This window comes from Rhipicephalus microplus, unplaced genomic scaffold, assembly GCF_043290135.1.
Source record: "Rhipicephalus microplus isolate Deutch F79 unplaced genomic scaffold, USDA_Rmic scaffold_21, whole genome shotgun sequence".
Lineage (NCBI taxonomy): Eukaryota > Metazoa > Arthropoda > Arachnida > Ixodida > Ixodidae > Rhipicephalus > Rhipicephalus microplus.
Genome location: NW_027464594.1, coordinates 8,194,676 through 8,221,617, shown reverse-complemented (window position 1 = coordinate 8,221,617; position 26,942 = coordinate 8,194,676). Strand labels below are relative to the sequence as shown.

Sequence of the window (26,942 nt, the reverse complement as noted above, 5' to 3'; positions counted from 1 at the left end):
GTTAAAGGTGGTCGAGTTTGCGCTCGAGCACGGGAAACGTGCCGCCGGCAGAAAATTCGACGTCGACGAAAAGTGCGTTCGAAGATGGTGCGCACAAAAGGAAGCTCTGGAAAACACGAACAGCAAAAAGCGCGCTTTCTGAGGAAAGCCATGCAAGTTTCCGGAACAAGAAGAAGAGTTGTTCCGCTATGTGACAGAAGTGCGGAACGATGGATATGCACTAACTACAGACATGCTGCGCGTGAAGGCACTAGCCTTGGCACGTGCGAAGAATATACCAGCCGGGACTTTCAAGGCTAGCGCTGGCTGGGTGCGACGATTCCTGAAAAGGAAGGATCTCTCCTTTCAGCGAAGGACCACGTTGTGCCAGCGGCTGCCAGAAGACTACACCGATAAGGTGCTTAGTTTTCACAAATATGTCATCGGCCTTCGCTATCAACATACTTATCTACTGCCGCAAATAGGGAATGCAGATCAAACTCCTGTGTGGTTTGACTGCCCGGAAAACTACACAGTCGGACTGAAAGGCAAAAAGAGCGTCGCTGTGCGGACCACCGGCGTTGAGCGCCAACGCTGCACAGTGATGCTTTGTGTGACCGCGGACGGGCGGAAGCTACCCCCGACAGTCGTATTGAAAAGGAAAAGAATTCCCAACGAAGTGTTCCCCAAGGGAGTCATAGTTCGAGCCCAAGAAAAGGGGTGGATGAACGATGACTTGGTGCTCGACTGGGTGAAGTGTGTTTGGCAAAACCGACCAGGAGCGCTGTTAGCCAAACGGTCACATTTAGTATTAGACAGTTTCCGCGGTCACCTTACCGATAAGGTGAAGGAACAGCTGCGCCGTGTCGGCACAGACATGGCCGTGATTCCGGGCGGCCTCACTGGAATGCTGCAGCCTTTGGACGTCAGCGTTAATCGACCTTTTAAGGTGGAATTCAGAAGGCTCTACACGGAATGGATGGCAAGTGGCAGCCACGAGCAGACGCCAACCGGACGGCTCAAGAGGGCACCGCTTGCGGCTGTTCTCGGTTGGGTACTGTCGGCGTGGAACTCAGTCTCGACGGACGTTGTGACCCGAAGCTTTAAAGTCACCGGTATATCCAACAGCTTGGATGGCGCGGAAGAAGACTGCTTGTGGGAGAACGGTGCTCCGCAACACACCATCTCGGACACCGAGTCTGAGGACTCGTTGAGCGACGATGATTAAGCACATATGCCGTATGCTGCAATGAACGTTCTTCGTTCGCTAGCTGGTACGTTTTTTTCTTTTGCTTCAAAAAAAAAAAAAATTGCACGTTGCGTGTATGGGCCGCACCCTGAAAATTGGCCCTCATTTCTTGAAAAAAAAAGTGCGGCCCTTACACGCGTTTATACGGTATGATATGTAGGGTTTAACGTCCAAAAACCACCATATGATTATGAGAGACGCCGTAGTAGAGGGCTCCGGAAATTTCGACCACCTGGGGTTCTTTAACGTGCACCCAAATCTGAGCACACGGGCCTACAACATTTCTGCCTCCATCGGAAATGCAGCCGCCGCAGCCGGGATTCGAACCCGCGAACTGCGGGTCAGCAGCCGAGTACCTTAGCCACTAGACCACCGCAAGCACACGAATGTAGAATATTCTCACACCTTTAAGAAGGAAGTGCAAAAAAAAAAAGAAGGAAGAGTAAGTAGGTTTTCAGTGTGAGGTCATACCATGGCATCACCATGCGGAGGCACCCCTGCGACGTGTAACGTTGAACGTATTCTCATTGGTCGGATTGCTATGCCAGCCCCCTCGTACCGAGCCCATAGCTGCTTTCATGCGTCCTTTTTTTTTTAAGATTCTTGTTAAGCTTCACTTCGACGAAATCGGCAAAATACAGCTGTGTCTTCTACACTGACTGTACGAAACGCTAAAACTACCAAAAAAAATGTTACACTTCTAATAATGCCCAACTGCCAGTGCCATCTCCTATGGCCACGTACATAAAAACCACGGGGGCCTGGCGTGCTGCTTTTGTTAAAGGTAAGTCATTCTGCGTCGACTTGAAGCATCCAACGAGCATCAACGCATGCTTGCGACAAAGAAACATATTTTTGCTGCTAGAAATACAGACAGTCATGCCACTTCAGTTGTTGGTTCACAGCTGAAAAAAAGCCCTGGTTGGCACGACAAGACTGCATAAACTTATGTTCCTATTTAGCACATATGGCCTTGCGAACCACACCGCAAGTGGATTCCCCACTTTGTGGGAAGCAACCCAGCCCTTAACGGCTTTCCTGCAGCATGAACTTAATATTTATCCATTGCCCTTTATTGCATAAATTTTCTACGGTTGTCAGATTGAGCCTTTGTATGATTTGATGCAACTTTGTATAATTGGCTCTGTTCTGCCGATTGTACAGAGGGGTCAATCATCATCGAAAAATGCGCTCTTGACGGGGCTATATCACGATGACAAATGCACCCTGAGCCAGCTGGTTTTATTTACTTTGAGCCCTTGAATAATCATGCCACAAGGCCTTGCTCACTATAATCTAAATGGCAATTTCATGTTTACATGAAAATACCAGCGTCCAGCATTTGCAGCTTCATTCATAAGCTGTATGGCATTTAAAGGCACTTGTCGCCGACACAAAGACCCCCTCCATTCTGGCTGTCGCGGTCCATGTCATTCGGAGTGAGTCATCTGCTGCTGAAGGTCAAGAGGAAAAGTGATATGGCTTCCGACCAAGAAGTCAGGTGAGAACCGAAAGACCAGCGACTCGTGCCAGCTCGAGAGGGAGTCTTTGTAAGTGGATGCAGAGTTTCTTCTGCATCTTCCAGGGGGGCCAGTGTTGACCGAGGCCAGTCAGCCAAGAGAGGGAGGAGAAAGCGGGAAGCTGCCATGGCCAGCGTAGAAGGCAAGGTGCCAACTGAAGGGTTGGAAGGGGCAGAGAACATGGAAGAAGAGACACATGGGCCAACGCAGCAGGTCCCGGTTTAGAGGCCATCAAACGTGCCCACTCAGCAAGAAACCGTGCCTGTCGTCACGGGTGCCCCCTCAGGGAGTGAAGGCAATGAGGGAGGAGGTGGAGAGCTGCCGCCTAACCCAACACCACCAGATAGTTGACCGGCACCCGAGTCACCGGAGGGCGCATCGATGGAGGCCTACATTGACCGGGCCACTTTTATGATGACCAATGGTGTGTGCCAAGTCTCAAAGAAGCAGATTCGGCGCTTTCTGCGGAATGTGGACAAGGTGGAGATGTCAGAGACTGACTTGGAAGCCTTGACGACCAAATTTCAACATCAAGGCTTTGACCCTGTCGGGACTGCTGCCAAGGTCCTAGAGCAGAAGGCCATCAAGAAAGTGCCACCAAGGTCAATGAGCTGATGCAAATGTAAAACCTAAAGAAGGGCCATGTAGCTCCTGATGAGCTCACTCTGTCCCGAGTGGTGCTAATGTTTCACACTGTCACTGTCATGACAGCAAAGACGATGGCCCACCACCTGCCAGTCAAACCAGCCGTGATGCATGCCATCAGCCCAGACTACCACCCGGCCTCATGACACAAACCTTCGCCACCGCCATCCCGATCAACAAGTCTTGCACCGTCAATCTCGTGTACACACACTGCCTCTATCTTGTGGAGTTTATAAAAATCATCAACCCCAAGATGCGCCACCAGGGTGAATCTGTCATACTAGAGTCCTGCCTACTTGCACTGAAGGCAGCTCTTAGAAAGAGGGACTCAGAGTCTCACGACAGAAATGTGGCCTTGCTGATTGACGTTGGTGCACTGTGGAGGTCAGAGCCGTTCGGACCTGAGAAATACGTGACTGTTGAGTTTACCGTGGGAAAACGTTAGCGGGAAACACTATGCTCCGCACCAGGCGCGCGAAGAAGCAAGGAAAGGGCAGGGCTGCACGTGAGCACGCAATAAAAAGAGAAGGGAGGGTTCTACCAGGGATATGTGGGTGTTTTAAATGTGGGTGCCGACATCTTTCGCAACGATACGCTCTTTGAATGAACAGGTCACGCAAACACTAAGGCATCCTTCGCAGTGCCATCACTTGACTTCTGTTCGAGGCCAGCCAAGTCCTCTTGCAAGACACTGTACCGTCTTCCGCTGACTTCCAGGAACTCATCGACAGGCTTCTCAACAAGGACTCGGCTCTCGCCGCACTAAACAAAGAGATCCCCGACGCCCTCGACAGTGAGGAGTTTGACGACGAAGTTGTGGGCGCTCCGGATTACCATGACAAGATCACGATAAAAGCCATCAGAAGGTTAGGATCCCTGATAAACGCACGCACACTAGATGGCTTTATCGTCCTCGAAACCCACCACCCAATGCACGCGGGTGCGAGTGGTGGATCCAGCAACGCTATGGGAGCTACCCGCTTGGACACAACCTGCCACAACATCACCGAATGCAGTGAACCACGAGCACCTGGCGTGCTAGACATCGTGCCGAAGCTTCAAGCACTCGCCTCTAGTAGACAGAATCGTGAGTTGCTGGGTTCGCGGAAGTACTGCGGTGCGACCATTTACACGTACCCTAACCTCACGAACGTGGAAACGCTGAAGGCCTGGATATGAAGCTACGCACCGATGAAACACACCTGACTGGAAGGAGATACAACGCCGTCATCAAGGTGGCCATGGCTAGGTTTGGCGCAAAGATCTCGTCGATCAACAAACCACCAGTCTACTTCCCACGAGTCATTGTAACAAATGCCAAGGCAACAGGATGAATACGAGAATATCCTGTTCAAGCCTGGTTGTAGCCTCGGCATGCCATCTGGAGAGAAACCGACCATTCCACACTGCGAGCTTTTGTGCACATCACTAGAGAACTTGGCGATACAGTACCAAAAGCACACCAAGAGCAACACAGACACCGCGCATTCTGCAGTTCAATCAAAAGAAAAGCACAATCCCAAAGTTCATTGAAGATAAAATAAAAAAAACCAGGAGAAGAACCCAATGTCACACGAAGAAACGACTACAGTGAGAGCGTCTGAAACCCACAAGGCAACGAACATCGTGACGCAAGGTGATCTACTGTGCGCCCTAGCACCAACGGGAGGTGGTCATAAGTGAAGTGGGAGGTGGTCATAATCGCCACCTCCCACTTCAACGCCTAGAGAGACTACGTGTTTTCTCTGCGGCATCTCAAGACACCTGTCGCGTGATGGCAGACCTACGATATCAGACGAGGAGGGACACAGACGTCTATGGAGGCAAGACATCTACTGCGATGAACCTCTTCCACCTGCTGTCGAGAACTTGTGAAAGAAGATGACATTACAACTTGCCACTGTTCCTGTCTTCTGCATTAGACATTACTTCTTATTGACGTATCAAGATCATCAAGGCATGACATAATTATCGCCCTCTGTTGCAACCCTGCGAAAACATCAAAAATGCACGGGCACTGACAGGATCATACCTCCCAACCAACAAACGCATCCAGGTGTACCAGGAAGATCTCACAGCTGTTGGCCTGTTTCCAACGAGCATGAATTGCGAAGTCGGGTGATGTGTCAAAGGGAGCTGCTTCTCCGACTGTGAAAATGAAGGAAGAAAAACTACTGGCTTCCACAGCAGTCTGCTCATCTTCATCGGACCTGCGCTTCGGTGGCAAGGACAACAACGTTCCAGCGTTACAAGCAAAGCCTGGCAGCATGGTCGGGGCGTTTCCAGGCAGCATTTCGGCAGTTTCTAGGCAGCATCGACCAGAATTTTGAACTCGCCTACCCAGATGGAATAAAATCCGGCACACAGCAAATCTGCACTGGCTCTACTTACTAGACACAAACGTCCACACCGCAGCCCCGAGAAGATGTTCAGTTTACTGCGGGAAAACATTGGTGGAAAACGCTATGCTGCGCATCAGACGCCCGAAAATGGCAGGGCGGGGCTGCACGTGAGCACGCAATAAAAAGAGAAGAAAAGGAAGAGTTCTACCAGGGCAACGCCCTAGTAGAACCCTCAGTCTCAATTCTCAATAGTGATACGGAGTGACACGGAGGCCAGAGTGCAGAAAATAGCGCCACTTATTCTTCGTCCCCTCCTCCCCTGTCACAAACGAGCACTCCGAAAAAGCACGCGCCACCGAATTATAGCGATAGTAACGATACCAAGCGCAGAGAGGCGCCTCAAGGTCAACGATAAAGAAGAAAACAAACATCCAAAGACTCCCTAGGCGCGCCGTTTCTCCTCCCCTCGGAAGCGTAGTTCGCCGACTAACCTCCTCACATCGGCAGCCAAGCAAGCCCTAGAAGGTTCTCGAGGGAAAGGGATGTGGTGATGCAAAGTTGCGTCATGTGTCGCGGACGGCCCTCGAAACGTCTCGCGCTTTCCCCCAGCCTTCGCTGCTCATCGCGCCGACGGAAACAATGAGAATTTTCTGGAATCTAGCGCGAAGGGTATTTAACCGAGCAGCAGAGATGGGAGATCAGGAGAAGAAGAAATTTCGCGCCAGAGTGCGTAGGGTGTTTCGCCGTGTCTGTCGGTGAAGGTTTTGTCCTTAGTAACAAAGCAGAAGAAGGAATGTTGCGCTGGTGTGCGTAGGGTCTTTCAGCCGTGTGGGCGAAGCCTTTTGTCATCAGTGACAAAGGAGATAATGAAGAGCATTTCCGCCTGAGGGGTGAAGACTCGTGCTACAAGCAGAAGAGTGTGTCTACTGCCAGAGAGCGAAGACGCGTCCTGCAATCGCAATGCGTGGGAAGCTGACGTGTTACCGGCAAAGAAGTTTGGTGCTCGGAGAGTGGCCAATTGAAAACGCGAGGTTTCCTGGAAGAGAAACTTCGGGGGCAGCGACACGACAACAACGCTGGACTTTGAGTGAGTGATTCTCGGAAGAGTATTATTCAGTCTTTTGTTCCAAGGACTTTGGACTGAATAAGTTTTCGAACTCTTTAGTCTTTAAGTGTCTTGGTTGTTCGATGCATGCGATTGCATTGTAGTACGAATCGTTGTTTGTGCCCGTTGTCTCGAGTGTGGCTGATTGTACTGTGTAGTACGTTGATTGATTGGTGACATATCGTATTCAACTATTGTTGAGCGTGCATATTTGTGTATCGTTTTGATCTGCCATAATTGAGAATATCATTTTGTTTTATTTATCAACTCTCCGCTCTGACTTGTTCTTTGGGCCACAGCCGGCGTTCGCTGGCGCGCCAAATAGGACCACTTCTAAATTGTCCACGCTTTCGTGGTGCAGTTCAGGGGGCCGATACTTCGGCCCTTGGAATTAGCCCGGCGATCGCCTCCCTAATTAACGGGACCTGTGACACCCCCACATCTCTCTCTCTCTCAGCGGCTGCCTTCTCTCCGTCCTACGTAACCTGCAAGATTTGTTTTGTTTTTTTTAAGCGCCAATCTCTGAACCTTTGAAAATCCTGTGCAATTGTCGCTGTTTGACGACAGATGGCATGACGAGCACACGGGTGCGTCGTAGCTTCACCCAGCCTTCTCTGCAGTCTCTGTCTGGGGTGTGCGTCGTACACCTCGGTTGTTGGTGCTGGAAGTAGCTTCCGACTGTCGAGATTCTTTGTGTTCGTGTTAGGCCTCGGCTAACGTTTGTTGGTGTAGCGCCGGTAGTAGCTTCCCATTTGTCGTGATTCTGCTGCTCCGATTTGATGATGTGTGCCCGCAGCAAAACAATGCCAAAACACTTCAGGAGAAAGCCGATATTCTGTGGGAAGTGGACGCCGGAATCTTGTCTAAGCAAGACGCTATCTACTTATATGAAAAATAGGAGGACTATTTAAGACGCCTTAGAGACAGAAGTTGCGGGCAAAAGGAGGAGGTTGCGGCCCGCTAAGTATCCTGACCTCGAGAAAGCGCTTCTCATTTGGATAAAGGAAATGCGTTCGCAGGACATGCCACTGAGTGGCCCAGTCATACTGGCAAAGGCAGCGGACTTCGCCCTAAAGCTACACTACGACGACTTCGCTGCTTCAGATGGGTGGTTGCACCAATTTCGCGAGCGCTACGACCTCGTTTTCCGTGCTGTGTCGGGTGAAATGAATGCCGTCAACATGAAAACGTGTGAAGGTTGGCACTCCGAAGTGCTTCAAGGCTACATGAAGGAGTATTCTCCGCAGGACATATTTATTGCGGATGAAAGTGCCTTAATTTTCAAATCGCTGCCCGTCAAAACTATCTCGTATAAAGGCGACAAGTGCACGAGAGGGAAGAAAAGTAAAGAAGGGATAACTGTGATGGTTGCTGCGAACATGACCGGGACAGAGAGGTTGCCTCTGTTTGTGATAGGCAAATCGAGAAGTCCTCACTGCTTCAAGTCCCTTCATCGGACTACGCGGCCAAAAAAGGGCCTGGATGATGGGGGAACTGTTCGCGCACTGGTTGGGGAAGCTTGACAATAAGTTCGAATGCTGTGGCCGCAAAGTCCTGCTTCTTGTGGACAACTGTTCGGCTCATAAAGTCAACGTTGAGATGAAGGCCATTGAGCTGGCCTTCCTTTCAGCAAACACGACAGAATGCGGCAACACTCACAATCTTGCTAAAGGCAAAATAACAAAATAATGCATTTTCTAGCTAGTTTTGCTGTCAAAATATGGCACTACAATCTGCTCAATTTGGCCATTTTTGCCAACGCCATGTCAGATTTTGATACGTGGAGCCTATGGGAAGTTTCGCAACTCGTATGATTGAATAACTCTGATGAGTTTATGTACGATGCTACAGAGGCTAGAATAGGTAAGTGTGATGAACAGGCCGTCTAGCGCTTAGTGCCTTGAAAGGCGTTACGCGCTAGGCGGCACGCCTCCTTGGGATGCTATCTATTAAGTACCATGCGTTACGCGCTAGGCGGCACGCCTTCTTGGGATGCTATGTGTTAAGGGGGGACCCGGCTTTTCAAGCCGAAAATCTGCCCAAAAATCGAATTTTCATTCTCTTAATTTTCGTGTTCCTGACGCGTTTCCGCACCTTTCTACAAAATTTGATTCCCAAATTCTGCATATTTTTCCTGTTATCAAGATCTAAAGATGCGGTTTTACGAGCGTTTCTCTCTAAAATGTGCAAAAATACCCTGCATTTTGATCGCGCGCCGCTTGGCAACGCTACGCTCGATCGGCGCCATTTTGGTGTTGTTCAATAGCTTGCGTTTCACTTTTTTTTTTATCCTTTGGCAACCCTGTGCGTCCCTGAGAAACGAGAAAAAAGCACCCGCAAAAAAGAGCTTTCACGCGTTGCCATTGGTCAAATGAGGCACGTGATCAGGATTCTGTCCTCTGATTGGCCTAAGTGCCGCCATCGTGCGCCGCCATTTTGACTCGGACAGCGTGTGCCTACCGCCATTGTGCTCGATTCGCCGCTCTGTGGATTGCTCGCTTGATCGGCGCACGAAGTTTATCATGCCTGGCGGTGCGAAAAAGTTCCATACGCGCCACCACTTTGGGCGTAAACGACGAAGGGGAAAAGTGCGTGCAAAGGACCCGGCATCGTCGCAGACAGCTGTTCACGGAGCATCGCCTGGCCATGCCACGGACGCCGGCGGTTCATCAACGCCAGCCTTGCAATGCGATAATGCTTTCGCAACCCACGCTGGTGATGCGAGATTAGATTCTGCACTCGTGACCGAGGAGGAAGTGCGGGGGGCGCATGCACGGGAGCAAAAAGTGCTTCGACAGCTTGGATCAACACCAGCGACCGCGCGGAAGATCGAAAACTTCAGCCGACGAAGCGGCGCAGAGACTGTGGCAACGGAACCTGCAGCTCCGTACACCATCGTCCAACTTGACGCTGTCAATGATCTTATTCTTCAAACTATGCGTTGTCACATCTGCCGAGGAAAAGTCAAGCTAACCCGTGGAGATCGTGAGTACGGTTTGGCAGTGAAGCTACACGCGGTGTGCGACAACTGTGGCGATATTGGGGATGCTTGGAGCTCGCGTCGAGTGGAACACTCGGTAAGATCAAGACCATTTGCGATAAATATGCTCGCGGGACGCGCGATGCTTTCGACTGGTAACGGGCCAAACTGCGATGAACGACATATTTTCCGCAATGGGGCTGAGCAGTCGCGCAATGCATAAAAAGACTTTTCAGCGGCATCTGAAAAATAAGCTGGAGCCCGCTGCTACGCGAGCAGCTGAAGATGCTATGCAGCAGTGCGCGCATGAAGTGTCGTCGCTCTACGAGAACTTGTGCTTTGGTCACCGTGGTAATATTGCAGTGTGTTTTGATGGGAGCTGGATGACCCGGGGTCACTCTTCGCACATTGGCGTCGGAGCAGTTATTGAACTCTTCACTGGTTATGTTCTCGATTACGTCGTACTTTCAAATTTTTGTTTGGGCTGTGATGTGGGACTGAAACCCGGTAGCGAGGGTTATGAGCAATGGAAAGATGCTCATCGCTGCCAGAAGAACACCAGTTGTAAATCTGGGCAAATGGAAGTAGAAGCAGGCCTCATTCTTTTTGAAAGGTCCCTTGAGCGGCGCAATCTCCGCTATACGACAGTCTTGTGTGACGGCGATAGCAGAACGTACAATGCTATAAGGGATGCCAAAGTTTATGGTTTTATTGACGTAGAGAAAGAAGACTGCACAAATCATGTGCAAAAGCGAATGGGGACGGCTCTGAGGAACTTAGTTCAAAAGCAGAAAACCGAAGGCCGCAGTCTGGGAGGAAAGGGGCGACTCACTGCCGACCTCATCACCAGACTGAGCACCTACTATGGTCGTGCGCTCAAGTCACATCAAGGGGATGTGGATGAAATGCAGCGAGCTGTGATGGCCACGTACCATCACATCACATCCACTGACGAAAGCTCGAATCACAGTTTGTGCCCCACAGGCGAGCAGTCTTGGTGCCGGCACAATGCCGCAAAGGCAAAAGGTATGCACGAGCCAAAACACAAGTACAACTTGCCCAAAGAAGTTGCAGAGGCATTATTGCCTGTTTACGAACGTCTGTCTGACAGGAGTCTGCTGCAAAGATGTCTAAGAGGGAAAACTCAAAACTCGAATGAAAGCTTGCGTTCAGTTATTTGGAGTCTGATCTCCAAAGAGCAGCACTCTTCCCTTTTTGCTGTGCAAGCAGCAGTTGCTGAAGCTGTGTTGCGTTTCAATGCAGGAAACAAACACTCTGCAGCATCAATTCTGCAAGAACTTGGAATGAATGCAACCAACACTGGCAAGATGCGAACAGCAGAGAAAGACAAACGTCGGAGTGCCATGTCCACGAAGAGGCATGCAGCATCAGAAGGACTGAAAAAAAATGTCGCAAAAAAGCATAAAGACTCCATGCATCCTGATTATGCACCTGGGTCATTTTGAATGACTTCAGTGACATTTACACTATTTTTCTGCTAATAAACAACTTTTAAAACGTTTTTCCTCGTTTTCTCAAAATGGCTATTTTGGTGGTTTTGCTATTTAGGAGAAGCGATATTTCAGCTTCTGGTCATGATATTACTCTAATTCTTGTGTTGACAGCTTGGTAAACTAATGTAGATTGAAATAAGACTGAATTGAATATTGTAAGTAATAGACATAATTTTAAAAATCACATTTAACGATTTCATGTCAAGCTGGGATTTCACTTCCAAAAATTTGACATGCCATAACCTTTGTTCAAATGGGCTTAGAACATTCATGTTTGTTTTATTGCATACAGCCATCATTCTAGATTATAGTGGTATGTTGATTTGTTTTGTAACTATCACAGTAAAAAAAACAGACTTCCTCCTTCCAAGGAACCTGAAAAATGCGATATCTCGAAAACTATATAATGCACCAAAAAAAGAATTGCATATTTGAAATCTGCATATCAAAATACATAAGGTGCATAAGTTTCATAAAAATCGGCTTGAAATTAAGCAACATTTATCTCCGAAGCAGGGTCTCCCCTTAAGTACCATGCATACTGTCATCGCACAAAGCCCAAATATAAGCCAAGCAAAGCCGCAAGTAGCAAGTACATGTTTCGGCCTCAGCGTGTTAGTGCTAGTCCGTGCAACGTTTGTTACGTCGTTCTACACGACGGGGTGGTACAGAAGCTACCTGGCAGCCTTCATGTTGAGGGTGATTGACCATGCACTAGAACACAGCAACAAAGCCGCTGCCAGGCACTTTGGAGATAATTTTGTGTCGGGTACTAGCAACGGCAGCATGCACTGCTGAAGGTCACCAACAAGACGCGTGAGGCCTTCCGTGGGCCTAAGACAGGAAAATGTCCGCAAGTACAGACTGCACTTCTCGACTACGTCAATGGTCTCCACGCACGAGTGTGCCGTATTGATCGAGTTTATCGAAAACAAGGTGTGCATAGTTTTCAGGCAGGAGAGTCGGCGCAAGATTTCTGCGTGAGCAATGAATGGGCCACACGCTTTATGAGCCAAAGTCTACTGTCTTGCAGAAGAGATACGACTTTGTGACAGCGGCTACCCACGGCATATGAGGATAAGAGATTTTCATTGCTTTGTAATCCGGATCCAGCACGAAAAGAACTTTCTGCTCTCACAAATTGCAAATGTCAATGAAATGTTGCTAAACTTCGATATACCGCATAGCACAACAGTCAAACAAAGGTGTGCGGAGTGTGCACATTAGAACAACATGCGCAGAAAAGCAGTGGTGCACGGTCATGCTTGCTGTTACAGCGGACGGATGGAAGCTGCCACCTTTTGTAATTTTTAAGGGGAGACGCGGGTTTTAAAATGGCAATAAACAGCAAAAAAAATTATTTTCGGGAAAGTGCATTTTTGCAATGTTTAATCATTCAAGAATCCCTCTGCGAAATGTAAAAGTGGCCGTGGAATGCACGACCGAAGGTGGCGAGGCCCGTCACGCTGCCCGAGTTGACGGCTGCTGCTCTGCCAAATCGAGTTTTAAGATTTTTTTTATTCGAGATTTGGTTTATTTCACCATAATCAATACATAATAATACAGCTTGAACAAAGAGGTCGAATAGGAAAGAGGAAAAGTATCATACATAGTGAGGATAGCAGGGTAAAAGCTGCAATACCTGCAGATTCACATGCCCCGCCACCCCAACGCAATAGCAGCAATGTGCGGCACAGAGAGAAGTTTACTTAAGGCAAAACATTTCAACTTGCATTGCAAAAATCACTACAAACACTCAAGAAACATTTTTTATTTGAAAGCTAAACATTTATGGGGGGGACGCGGCACTTAAATGTCGAAAATCAGCCGAAAAATCGCATTTTCACTCATCATTTTTGCGTTCCCGAGGCCCTTCTGCATCTATAAGCAAATTTCAGCTCCGAAATTCTATTTATTTCCAGAGTTCTAAGAGATTTAAAAAAGCAACTACGCGCAAGCGGACCTTTAAATTCGTCTAAACTAGCCTTACTTCAACCGCTGACAGCACGCGAACTACGCGCTCCACCAACGCCATTTTGGTCTTGTTTGAAAGGTCGCGTTTCCAGCTTTTCTCTTGTTTTCAGAAAGCAACCATGTGCCCCACACGGAAGCAAAAAAAAAGCAAAGCGAAACCACGCGCTGCACGCGACTCCATTGGTTGCTTGACGCACGTGACCAAAATGGCGTTTCTCGATTGGCCAGGAAAATTTGATCGCAGTGTCAGCTGCCATTTTGAAAAGGTATCGCTCTTGCAATGGTGTCTTATCGCTCTGCCATTTTGAAAAGGTATCGCTCTTGCAATGGTGTCTTATCGCTAACGTGTTCGTGCGGTCAGTGTGCTAGAATATTTTGGTGCGGTTCGCTATGCCTGGCCGTGCGGAAAAGTTCCGGTCGAAGCATCATTTTGGCCGTTCACGGAAGAAAGGCAGGAATAGAAAGCCCAATGGTGCTGCTACTGCATCGCGGGAGCAAGCTCCGACATCGTCTGATAACGTCAACGTGGCCGTAGACGATTCCTCACGCATGCGTGGCGTTAGTTTTATAATTATAATTATAATTATATACATTTAGTTTTAAATTTTCATAAAGCGAAGTGTTTGCTAGGTCCTGTAAGAAATCTAATTTCTTTATTAAAAACTTTGTATCTTTTTGTTATAATGCATGTATACAAAACGTAACTGCATATTTGGAATCGGCAGAAAAACTGAACAACACTGGTAAAAATCATTCAGTTCGCTCCAAAATATACAACCTTCATTTTAGAACCCACGTTTCCCCTTAAGAGAAAGACCATCCTTGGCCTTAAGGGGAGATGTGGGTCAAAAAATCGAATTTTTTGCAAAAATTTCCACTTTTGAGATATTGTTTTTAAAAGCACTTTTGATCATTCATTCAACTATCATTTCTCGAAATGTCATAGCTGAATTCGAACAAGAAAGTAGTAAAAAATCGTTCTGCACTAGCGAAGGTAGCTCCCAAAGTCGCGAATTGGCGACTTTTGGCGACTCCCACCGGTGGCTGAGTGGGGTGCAGTCGGTCGGTGCTTAGGGCAAGTTTTTTTTTTTTTTTTTTCCTATTGAAAGCTTAATCTTGATCTCACAGTGACAACATTAGCTGTGGTATGTGTCAGAGATCATCTTGTTTGTGTGGTAAAGTGCGTGATGAAATATTTGCCACGCTGGCTGGCTGTTTATGTCGGAGAAGTGAACACACGTGGCGCCCTGTGAGGGGAACAGCGGCATCGTCTTCGAAAGGTTGCCATGTTAATTGTGGCTTGTAGTGTGCGTTTACGGACGGTGAAACTGAGGATATGTGCGTGGTGCGTGCAGTGTGAATGACGTGATGCGTCTTGTTTGCGACAACACTGGTATTCGTCGTGAGCTGGTTGCAGTAACCGGTTGTCGATGGAACTTCACGATCTGGCCTTTTAGTCAAGGCATCCAGCTATGGCAGAAAACGAACAAGCATCCACTTCTGATCAAGTCGCCGCTGGTCCTAGTGTTGTGAAAAAGAAGAGAGGGTCTGCCGCTTTGACAGAACGCGACAAGGTCCCTGGCAAGGCCAGAGTGTGCAAAGCAGAAAAAGACGGCAAGGATGCGACCAACAACTCCTCGCAGTGTGGCTTGTGTGAGAAAGTTTTTGAAACAAGCTCGGAGCTTCGAGGACACTTGTTGACTCACACACGTGTAAAAGCTGGGCTTGTAACGTGCACGCTGGCTGGCTGTTTATGTCGGAGAAGTGAACACACGTGGTGCCCTGTGAGGGGAACAGCAGCATCGTCTTCGAAAGTGTGCCGTGTTAGTTGTGGCGTGTAGTGTGCGTTTACGGACGGTGAAACTGGGGATATGTGCGTGGTGTGTGCAGTGTGAATGACGTGATGCGTCTTGTTTGCGACAACACTGGTATTCGTCGTGGGCTGGTTGTAGTAACCGGTTGTCGATGGAACTTCACGATCTGGCCTTTTAGTCAAGGCATCCAGCTATGGCAGAAAACGAACAAGCATCCACTTCTGATCAAGTCGCCGCTGGTCCAAGTGTTGTGAAAAAGAAGAGAGGGTCTGCCGCTTTGACAGAACGCGACAAGGTCCCTGGCAAGGCCAGAGTGTGCAACGCAGAAAAAGACGGCAAGGATGCGACCAACAACTCCTCGCAGTGTGGCTTGTGTGAGAAAGTTTTTGAAACAAGCTCGGAGCTTCGAGGACACTTGTTGACTCACACACGTGTAAAAAGCTGGGCTTGTAACGTCTGTCAGAAAAAATTCGCTCAGAAAGCTAACCTCAATGTCCACAGGCGCACGCACTCTGGCGAAAAGCCCTACGAATTCTCGTCGTGCCATGCAACCTTCGCGATCAGGGGAAATCTGAATGCACACTTGTTGACCCACACTGGCGAACGTCCGCATCAGTGCGAGGAGTGTGGCAAGAAGTTCGGCCTAAAAGGAGCACTCACACGCCACACGCTGACTCACTCACGAAAGAGAAAGTATGGTTGTGATGAGTGTGGTCAAAAGTTTACCCAGAAGTGTCATCTCCAGTTGCACATTCGTAGGCATACCGGTGAGAGGCCGTACGCGTGCCAACTGTGTCCTGCTACTTTCACATCCTTGACGGCGTTAATAGAGCACACTATCACCCACACTGGCGAACTGCCGCACAAATGCGATTTATGTGGGACGAGTTTCACCTCAAGAGGGGCCATTGCTCAGCACAAGCGCATTCATGCGGGTATGAAGAAGTTTGCTTGTAACCTCTGCAGCTTCAAGAGTGTTACTAGCTCAGAACTAACTCGACACACCCGCACTCATACAGGCGAGAAGCCGTATGTGTGTCGCATATGTCCTGCAGCGTTCGCCCTCTATGGAACGCTGAAAACGCACACTTTAACCCACACTGGTGAGCGGCCGTTCAAGTGTGATGTATGCGAGAAGGCCTTCACCCGAAAATCCAGCCTCGTGTACCATAAGCGTGCTTGTAACTAGAAAAGCATTTAAGCTTTAAGGTCGATTCTGCACCAGCACATATTGTTTCTAGAAGCTGTCACCCGCATGCACGTGCACACTTGAGTAGCCGCGCTATTTTTGAAAATTCACCACTCTGCAACACAATGACGTCTGCCATCACGGTTTGTTCGGTGATGTAGATCAAGACTCCTTCTAGTGTACAGGCGTCTTCCTAGTTTCGTATTTTGGCGAGAAATTTCACAAAACAGTCGTCTTCAAGTCGGTTTTTAGCCAAGCTGCAGCCGCTTCGGGCATCTCAACTGGTCACATGGTAGGCTACCGAGGCTGCCATTGGCTACATCTGATTGGCCTCACTCGCTGAGCTCTTGCGATAATCGGCACTTGCCCTGCGTTTCTACGTTTTTCTGAGTCCGCCATGGATCACTTGAAAAAGCGAGACTTTCGAGCATGGAAGTTTGCAAGGAAGAACAAGTACCGAAGGGTCGATGTAAGCCGAAGCGCAAAGCAGCGCTGGAAGAAAGCGAGCCGCCGACCACTAGGCTTGAGGGGGGGCGCGGCAAGTAAAGTGCCGATTTTGGTCAAAATATGCGATTTTCTGATTTATTTTTTTTCGTAATCTTCAGACCTTCAACTTCCTTGTTCTAAAATATTACAGCGAAACGTGCGCTACAAATCCCGCAAATAGTGTTTCTGCCGAGGCTAGTTGCCCAAAAGTGCGAAAAAAAGCCCCTGAAACGGTGTTGTTCACGCCGCGCAAACGCGCCAAGTTGTTGACCGTGAGCCGCCATTTTGGCAGCTTTGGAAAGAGGAGAAAGCCGGCTTCCCGATGGTCGCGATAGCGCACGATGGTGGTGGCATGCAAATACGGTCACAATGGAAGAAAAAGAGAACTCCGCAAGAAGAGATAGTTCCGACACTACAACACAAGGGAAAATGGAGTCGGAGGCGCTGAGTGGAGAAGAAAGAAGACGCCGACGTTCGGTGACGCTGCGATCGCCCCCACTAGTTGATGATGATGGCGATGCCACTCAGGTTTCAGTTTCACTTCAGTGGTGCCAGCGCTGCTTTATCACACTTTTGTGTAGCAGCAGCCGTCAGCATTTGTCCGAATTAAGCGGTGCGGAGCTGAATTCCGACGAAATAACGAAGGTTTGGTCCCATAGATCAACATGCACTTTGGCCGGGACCAATAGAGCCGTCCGAATTATCCGAATTTCCAAATTAACGGGTGTCGAATTAACGAGCTTTTGCTGTATATGTATGTATGTATCAAGGAGGTTATACTAAAACTTCTGGAGTGGCGGAGACGCTCCGCTGCTGACGCCGACGCACCGCCATACTGCCCAGGGCAGTAAGCGAACGGGCGCATTGTGGCGTGTGTGGCTTTTGCGTTCTTTTTCTGCAAGTGATGTTGCGTGTGGTGCCTTTAATCGGACAAGACGGCTCTGGGAGACGGCTGTGATCACTTCTCGAGACAATGGTGGGCTCTTGGGCGGCATTTGGCTGCACGAATCGCGTGAACAAACACCGGGCATAACTTTCCATATGTAAGTATAGGCGTGCTTCGCTCGCTTTCCCTCATATATGTTTGCGATTACAAATGCATTTGCTTGTACAAATATTTCGCTTTCAAGTCCGGGCACCGAAGAAACACTGTGAAACATATTTCTATGTTTCAGGTTTCCCAAAGACGTCCGATTGCGCAGTGCATGTGAGCGCGCCGTGAGGCGAGAAGGTTGGACGCCGAAGAAGAATGACGTCTTATGTTCCGAGCACTTTGAAGCAGACTGCTTCGATAGGACAGGGCAAACAACGCGACTATGAGCTGGTAGCATTCCTACCGTGTTTGCAGCTTTTCCGGCGCACCTGCGAAAACCAGTGAGTAAGCTTCGTACAAGTGAGCGCTTAGTTTCTCGAAAGTAGCAAATGTAGCACCAGCTTCGCATTTCTGGGATTTTCAGTTTCTCATTGCTGCATGCGCACGACGCTCCAAATACCAAAATTTCTGACGCATTTGCAATATGCCTCTCCTTACGTAGAAAAAAAGAAAACGAGCTCCTCCGAAAAATCGGGAAACGCCTTCGCCTGAAGCACCCATCACTGATGAAGCTGCCGAGGTATCCACCCTGCAATCTTAGACCACGAAGGAGTGGTACAGGCAGAAAGTGCGTGTATCGGCGAACAAGGTACAACAGATGAAAAAGAAGATCAAGAAACTGCAGCAGAACAAACGAAGACTTTCGAAACGCATTGATACTTCTAAGAATTTCATCTACCAACTGAAGGAACAGAACCTTTTATCGGAGAAAGGGTTGGAAGTATTCCAAGCATAATTTTCTCCCGATATTCAGCAGCTTATCAAACAGCCAACAAAGAGACGAACAAATATTCCCCAGAATTAAGAGCGTTTGTGCTGACGCTGCACTATTATTCTTTAAGGGCTTATGATTATGTGCAAGCGAAGTTCATAAACGCTCTGCCAAACCAGTGCACTCTTCGCGAATGGTACAAAGCAGTGAACGGTGATCCCGGCTTCACCTCTGAATTATTTGAGTTTATCAAGAACATAGTACAAGCAAGAGATGAGCCACTGATTGCTGCCATAATGGTTGACATGTCTATTAAAGAACATGTTCGATTTGTGGGCAATAAATTTTTCGGATATGTTGACCTTGGCATGGATATGCCAGATGACAGCCTTCCCGAAGCAACGAATGCTTGTGTTTTTATGCTGGTGGCACTGAATATCAGGTTGAAGGTGCCCCTTGGGTATTTTTTCGTTGATTCTCTCTCTGGTTCCGAAAGAGCACAGCTGACGAAAAAGTGTATTTCGCGTGTGACTTCAATAGGCGTCGTAGCAGCATCACTTACTTTTGATTGAGCGGTCTCAAACTTTTCTACGGCCAGTTTTCTTGGGGCTGATCTCCGCTGCCGTTCACCGGGATTCCAGTGCTCAGAAGATTGCCCAAACAAAGTATTCCTGATTCTGGATGCTTGCCACATGATAAAGCTTCTACGTAACTGCTTCTGATCAGTAAGCCATCTCACTGATATTCAAGGGCCCAAAGTCAAGTGGTCGTAGATTGAAGCTCTTGAGGCCTTGCAACAAAAAGAGGGGTTGCACCTCGAAAACAAGCTGACGAAAGTCCATCTGGAATGGGTAAAACAAAAAATGAAAGGTCTGAGTGTTCAGACCCTCAGTTCATCTGTTGCTGATGCACTCGATTTTTGCGAGTCTAATCTAGAGCTCTCCCAGTTTCAAGGTGCCCATGCCACAGCAGAGTTCATTCGAATCTTTGATCGCCTTTTCGACATACTAAACTCGAGGAACCCTATGGCGCGATCATTCAAAGCCCCACTGCGGCAACAGAATGCAGCTTTTTGGAAATCATTCTTCCACAAAACCAAAGAGTACATTAGGGGGCTGACGAATGTAAGTGGACGACCAGTAATAGATGGACTAAAGAAAACGGGGTTCGTTGGCCTTATCACTTGCATGCAAAGTGTCAATGCCCTTTTTGGTGCATTTGTAGCCACGAAGAAAATGACACACCTCTTGACACACAAGATGTCACAAGATCATTTAGAAACCTTTTTTGGTTGTATGAGAGGAAATGGGGGATACAACAACAACTCCACAGCCTGCCAGTTCAGAGCCGCTTATAAGCACCTCCTCATACACACTGATGTAATGTCGTCTGACGCTAGAAACTGCAGCCGAGGTGTGGCGACTGTGCTAAACATGTCAACTGCTGTCAGCCTTGTCGAGTCGCCAACAGCAGTTACATCACACAGGAGGTCATCACTTCTGGAACCCTGGGGTGACGAGCACGATTACACTCATTGTGTAGATCTCCCTCAGACCCTTTCAGCGGTTTCTAGTTCTGTTGTATCATACATAGCGGGATTTGTGGCTCGTAAGGTGCATGCTGTCACCAGTTGTGAAGAGTGTTGTGCTGTGCTAGCATCAAGTGAACTCCCAGACCTCATAACAGCAAAAAACCGAGTGGGACTTGTCGCTCCATTGAAGGATGTTTTAGAGATCTGCCGTATTGCAGAAAAGGAACTTAGAATTCTGCAGCATGAGTGCAAGAACCTTAAATCCCTAATGCAAGATCAGAAAGCATTTTGGTCGATGTCGTAACAGCAATGTTTGAAAAAGCATTGTTTGTTCAGCTGCAACCTCACCTGCTCGACTGTGACCCACTTGACAATCATATTTATAGCCTATCAAAGAAAATTGTTAGCCTCTACATCAGAACAAGAATTCACCACATTTCGAAGGGAATGAATCAGGCGAAATACAACAAAAGCGTGCGCACATTGCTAACTGGAGAGATCATTTTCAAAAATCTTTGAAGTGGAAAACATTGTTTGACGTGTTTCAGTTTGATGTAACTCGATCGTTGTTAGTGTTACTGTATTTGTGTTGCGAGATTCAACATTTCGTTTAGTCTTTATCAGGTATCTGGCGCAGTATGCGTGACAAGTGAATAAAAACATAGTTATTCCCTGCACATTCCGTTTGCACTAATGCCGTTGTCAACATCTGTTTTGTTGCATTTATTGTATTATATGTTACATATTATCTTTGTCACCAGCTAGCGTTGTGTACAACTTTTTACTCCCTCAAAATTGATTTCCGCTGTATCTGCTCCCGCGGCACTTCTGTAGTGAGGCAACTGTGTAAACAAACAGTGCGAACTCGTATATACTAGTGTACCATTTTCTGATACTCTTCAAAAGGCAAGAATCAAGAAATAAATAGTCACGTCACTACAATGTTTTCTTACCCCCCTTCTCCACGAAAAACAGGTGCTTTCATTGCTATAACGGAACGCACGGCTGCAAGCGCGCAGGGACACTACAGCGGCACAAGGCAAACGCCGCCTCCTTGTGCCCTGAGCGATATGGCCACCGCCGGGTTTCTGCGGCTTCACTCAATACATGGGCGCGTAAGCGAGACCGCCACTCCAGAAGTTTTAGTATAACCTCCTTGATATGTATGTACGTGACCGCCTATACTTTCGCCTTAGCCAAGTGCCCACTACTTCATCCTTGCAAACATCCCACTACGCCCCATCACCAATTCACCAGTTCACCGACCATACAGCAAGTACTGTTGAGAAGTAGCCAATATGAAATGCAAGATGGTTGTGTACATGTATCCAGGTGCGCGTTAAGGAACCATAGGTTGTCCCACTGTGTTCATTCCTTGTTTATATGTGACCGCCTATAGTTCCACCTTTGCAAACTGCCCACTACTCCTCATTACCGATCCACCACTTCATGGTCCATAAAGCCATTATAATGAAGAGAGAACGAAAAGAATATATAGCTACCACTTACGAAAAATAAAATTTCTTGTATAAATATATACAGTGTTTGTCAAGTCTTTGATGATGTAGTGGGCGATATTTACGGATGGTTCACGGTTTAGTGATGAAACCCTCCAGCGCTTCGCCCCACTCATCATCATTCACTCCGTGGATATGCATTGATTTTTTTGTGTCACTTTTGATCTTTTGTGTCTACTCCTCGCTTCCAGTTACTTCAAACATTTTTGGTGGCATGGGTAACCTTGTATAGCATATCCAGCCTTGGGTATATATATTTGGTTATAGTGGCGGTGTATAGCTGACGCCTGCAGGCTCTTAAACCTACAGCGTCCCCATGTTGGACTTGGTGGTGGGTTGTGGCTACCACTGCCGCTGAATTTCGAAACCATGTTATGGCAGTATCCTTCCCCCACTTCCAGATCGGCCTCCCAAGAGAGGTCGCACCGAAGTACCGTTTCATTTTACCCTCCGGTCCGACTTGGAACACTTTCCTCATTATCACGTACTACATAGTGAAGAAACTTCAAGCATGCGCAAACTTTCCCCTTTCATTGTGTCCAAATCTCTAGATGTAGGGATTGGGAAAGACTGCAAAGCCTCAAAAATGACAAGCAGAGACCTCCTCATTGAATTAACGAACACAGTCCAACAAGAAAAGTTATATGACTTGGTCACCATCGGCAACACTAAAATCACGATCAGTGAACACCGCTCTCTGAACACATGTAGCGGCATCATCTCACAAGACGACTTCCTCAGCTTCAGTGATGGAGAGCTCCTCAAGGGCTTCCAAGACCAAAATGTAGTCGAAGTACAATGCATCACCTTCAGAAGAAACAACGAACAGCTCCAACTGAGCAGATCATTCTCACTTTTGGAAACAGTGATCTCCTCAGCCCACTAGACGCAGGATATCTGAAGATCAATGTCAGACCTTACATACCGAACCCGAGGCGCTGCTGTAAGTGCCAAAGGTTTGGTCACACATCACAGTCACGCAGAGGTAAAGCCACATGTGCCAAGTGCAGCCCGAATGACCACCTGTCTGAGAACTGTAAAGCATCCTTGTGTTGTGTCAGCTGCCAAGGCGATCACCCGGCCTACTCTCGTTCCTGCCTTTTTTGGAGTAAGGAGAAGGAGGTGATTGCGCTCATCACCATAAAGGAGAAAATTTCATGTTTTGAAGAGAGGAAGACGCTTGGACTCTTACCTTGGAGAAGCTTTGCTAGCGTGGTGCAGCAGAGGGCAGCACCACGACGGCCTCTGGAGCCTACAGGTTCCAAGGTCAGTGGTCCTGTAGTACCTTCACCTGCCCCCTTGGCGGTAGCAGCGACTGCTACTCCATGAACATCAATCCAAGCGGGCTTGCAGACTTCATCTGTGCAGCGTCCACGACTCAATCGAACACCAAGGTGCGAGACAAGTGTCTCGGTGCCTAGCTCTCAATCCTCCGGCATGGCTATGGAGGTCGATCGAAAACCTATGGCGTCACTGTAGCCAAAAGAGCAGCGCTCGCTGGAGCGTGCTAAAGAAAAAAAATCCCCCTGAACCAAAAAAAGAGACCTGTAACCTGAATGGTTACAGCCCTCGCTAACGATATGTATCTGTCCCCAACAAACACACGTCACCAACATTTTTCACAGTCACTTAACCACACGTCTTTTTTTTCCTCTATCTTTATCACCATGGCTTTCATTACACAATGGAATTGTAGAGGCCTTATTAACAATCTAGGTGACCTGAAAAACATTATCAATACGTTCGCGCTTGTCGCTTTCTGTCTCCAGGAAACTAATCTGGGTCCAAAAAGCACAAACTTCCTGAGAGGCTCAAACGTTTTTCGAAAGGATCGTGAACATGCCAACCGACTGTACTGAGGAGTCGACGTCGTTGTAAAAGCGGTCATTCCCACTCGAGCCATCGCAGTAAACACCTCTCTTGAGGCTGTAGCAGTTAGTATCATAGTGCACAAAACCATCTCCATCTGCCCTGTTTACGTTGCCTTTCATGGACGTGTAACTTTACAAAAACTTGAGGCCTTAACGGCGCAATTCCCAGAACCATTTGTTTTAGCATGGGATTTTAACGCCCATGGTACACTATGGGGCAGTGAAACAGTTGTATTCCTCAATAATTTCGTATAGTTATTTGAAAGAGTGCAAAATGGCAGTGCAACGAGTGCAACGAAAGGTGCTTGGAAACCTGTGGAGACCGGAGTGGTGTTAAAAAAGAGAGTGCGAAGGAGAGGAGACCGAGGAGGAATGAGAGCGGAGGAGGAGAGTGTCGCTACTTTACGAAGTTCTAGGGGCTTTAGCGCCTTGTACAGCAAACCGCCATCTCTCAAGTGCAGGAGAAACCTCTTTGCTTCGGTCTATTCGATTCAGCCTAGGTTCTCTGCACCTTCTGTACTTTTTCACGGTGCGCTGCACCTAGGTCCTCGATTCCCGAAGGTGCAGCGGCGCCCCCTGCACCAACGTCCTCGATTGTGGCGGGTGCAGGTAAGGTGCTGCCGCGGTGCCGCGAACCCTTGAACCTCCCATCGCGAGGGTGCAGCATTTTGGGTGCAGCCACACAACCTGCTCCCCGCGCATGCTTGGCAGACAGCAGACGACAACGCGACCAGCAGACGACAAATATGCTGGTGGTCGCGGACATCGACGGTGTCCAGACCGAAATTTTTCCCATCGTGGACGAGTTTGGAGTTATCGTCTTTGACGGCGACGCCGAACTCTACACTACCACAGGTAATTTTGGAAAAGCATGCTGGACCATTTGTCCGCTCATTGGCCTGACGAGGACATTTCTTCATTACCCTTTGTTTTTTTTTTGTGGTTGTTGTTTTGCCTTTTTCAGATGGGAGACAAGTGCGGGTAGTTTGTGCGTCGGGTCGTCTTGCCAATGCTGACCCGACAAACGAGCATGCCATGCCGGCTATGCCTACAACGCAGCCAACACCGCCAAACAATGCTGAGCCGACGACGCAGGCGTCCGCTGCTGCAGCTGCTGTGCTTTCTCCGGGTCGTGCGCGTCGCCTCGGAAGAAGCTCTATGGAGCGGTCGGAAGACCAGATTTTTTATTGAAAAATATAAGGAGAATTTCAGAAACATCGGCAAGAAGGGAGGACTGAGGTGAGGCAGTGATGAGCACGTTGGCGATAAGCCCGTGTGCATTACTTTGTTAACTTTTTTTTTTGCTCACAGGAACAAAAAGCCGTTGTTCCTATACATGACGGATGCCCTGAATGAGGAATTCGAGTGCTCCCTGAGTGTGCTCCAAGTGACGAATAAGTGGAAATCACTTGAAAGAGCCTACAAAAGAGCCCGAAAAAACAATCGGAAGTGCGGCAGCGGAACTGTGGAGTGTAGGTTTGAAGAGCAAGTTTTCAGTGCTTATTATATCTTCCTTCTGAGTGCGTAATTCTGTCCATAACCAACTTCTATTTCATGCGTAGAAAAAGAAAACAAAAAACTTGCGCAGTGGCACGCAATCAAGTGGTTTTTCTTTTCACTCGAACCAGCTCATTGAAGCAGCCTTCTCCCTTACTGAATTTTTTTTCTGCAGAACAAATATGCCCTACAGTAAACCCCAATGTGCCCCCAAAAAAGTTATCATGCAAAACAACCTACATGCTACAAAAAAGCTGTTAGGAGTATCAAAAATGTTTTTGAAAACCCCAATTTTTTGTTTTTAAAGTGGCAGGGCTTGTGCAAAATTAATTTAGGTAGCAATCATGCATCTCTTTCTCTCATTTCTTTAGACCACATGCAACCAGTCGCCCAAAGTCACATTACGCTAAAGCATTAGAAAAGTCTGAGTCTCTAGCAAGTCTGGAGCTTCAGCTATTTTTGTCATCCTTGTTATGGGAACTGTAGACAGGCGATTGCACCACTATAGGGTGCACTTATGGTTCCTACAAGTCGTGTGGTCCGGCCATAATTTGTATTCCATTATGCACTAGTAGCACTACTTTGTTTGCACACGTCAGCCCAGAGATCCTCTGTTGCACTATTTGCCGGTTATGGATGCAATAATAAACCGAACTGGCTGATTTCCCATTGTCTTTCTCCTGCCTTAACATGAAAGATAATTGAAAGAGAATGATGTTGAAGCTAAAGTTTAAGAGGGCTTGGCTTGTCTTTCCTCTTGTGATAACTTTGGCTCAAGCGACATTTCCTGTTCAACAGATCACATCATTGCAAGCCTCTATCTTCTTCTAAACTTCTTTATAGTGCGAGTGGAAGTGGTGACGGAAGGCACGTTGCCATGTACATACTAATGCTTTGATGCCAATTGCATTCAATTTTCAGAGAGATGGCAGACATCATGGATAAGCAACACCATGTCAGCCCAATCATGACTTATACACAGGGGTGCAAAATGGTCCGAGAGGACAAGGAAACGTAAGTTTGGTCATCAAAGAGAGGTAAAAGCACCACTACTATACAATATATTTTTTCACAGAGAACCAGAGGCTCGAGTGCAAGCTGCAGCCCCAGCCAGCCAGGAGTCTAGTGCTGAGGAAACAGCAGAAGTGCAGAAGCGTAAGGCGAAAGATCCGCCTTTGGTGCAGCTGCTGCAGGAGCTTGAAGAGATTGAAAAAAACAGGGCTGCTCGACACACAGAAAAAATGGCCCTGCTGGAACGTTTTGTGACAGCGTATGAAGCAAAAAAATAAACTTCTTGTTCTCATGAAGTCTCGTTTTATGGCATTGGTACAAATCACATAGGAAGGTGAAAATCGGAGTGTGTGAAACACACGATTTCAAGTCTTGTCGGCAATGTTCTTGCGTAGCAGTTCACACAAGTATGCAAAACATTTAAAAGTCTCAGCACTGTGTGTCGGCAATGTTCTTGCAAAGTAGTTCACACAAGCATGTAAAACACAACCTGAAGTCTCAGCACTGCGTTTCGGCAATGTTCTTGCGTCAGCGTTTACACATCTCTCTAACAGCTGCAGTGCATGTGATGGCTCCATCGTTGTCATTTTCAATGTCGTCTTCCCTCGGTGAATCCTCGAAGTTGCTCAATGTGTCGCGACTTCTGCTACATAGGCTGTGTAGCACACATGCTGCTGTGACAATGAGGCAACACTGATCAATGGTGCCTGCATCCACAAGATATACCCGCCTGAAGCGCTGCTTCAAAATGCCAAAGGCATGTTCTATAGCTACGCGTTGCTGGCTGAGCCTCTTATTGAACTTTCGCTTGTAGCGCTCAAACGTGACCCTGTTGTTCTTGTATGGAGGCATTAGCCATGGAAGGAGCGGGTACGCTGCGTCCCCTATTAAATAATCGCCGGCGCACTTAGAT

General features: G+C 47.9%; 2 protein-coding genes across 13 annotated transcripts in view; one reads left to right on the top strand and one right to left on the bottom strand.

Moving 5' to 3' along the window:
* LOC142785328 (uncharacterized) overlaps positions 1 to 26,942 on the bottom strand; it is a 147,256-nt gene that overhangs the window by 87,792 nt on the left and 32,522 nt on the right. For 2 of the 6 annotated variants that reach the window (XM_075883787.1, XM_075883788.1), the window contains exon 3: positions 22,843 to 23,010. The exons of 3 other annotated variants lie outside the window; for them this stretch is intronic. In XM_075883787.1, the coding sequence (XP_075739902.1) occupies positions 22,843 to 23,010 (168 nt within the window). Of the gene's footprint in view, positions 1 to 22,842; positions 23,124 to 26,942 lie in introns of those variants that run through there. One more of the 6 variants, XR_012888916.1, reaches the window with a different exon arrangement.
* LOC119170315 (uncharacterized) lies at positions 986 to 26,325 on the top strand. Of its 7 annotated transcripts, XM_075883781.1 has the most exons (4): positions 16,307 to 24,376; positions 24,486 to 24,760; positions 24,833 to 24,993; positions 25,940 to 26,325. In XM_075883781.1, the coding sequence occupies exons 1-2, from the start codon at positions 24,268 to 24,270 to the stop codon at positions 24,710 to 24,712; spliced, it is 336 nt and encodes a 111-aa protein (XP_075739896.1). In that variant the 5' UTR covers positions 16,307 to 24,267; the 3' UTR covers positions 24,713 to 24,760; positions 24,833 to 24,993; positions 25,940 to 26,325. The 7 variants fall into 7 exon arrangements, with proteins under 7 accessions (XP_075739892.1, XP_075739894.1, XP_075739893.1 ...); XM_075883777.1 differs by having other exon boundaries at positions 986 to 24,376; positions 24,486 to 24,993; XM_075883779.1 differs by having other exon boundaries at positions 986 to 24,760.

Coding starts and splice junctions, on each gene's coding strand:
- LOC119170315 (XM_075883777.1), top strand. CDS start 15,316: ATGGCAGAAAACGAACAAGCATCCACTTCTGATCAAGTCGCCGCTGGT.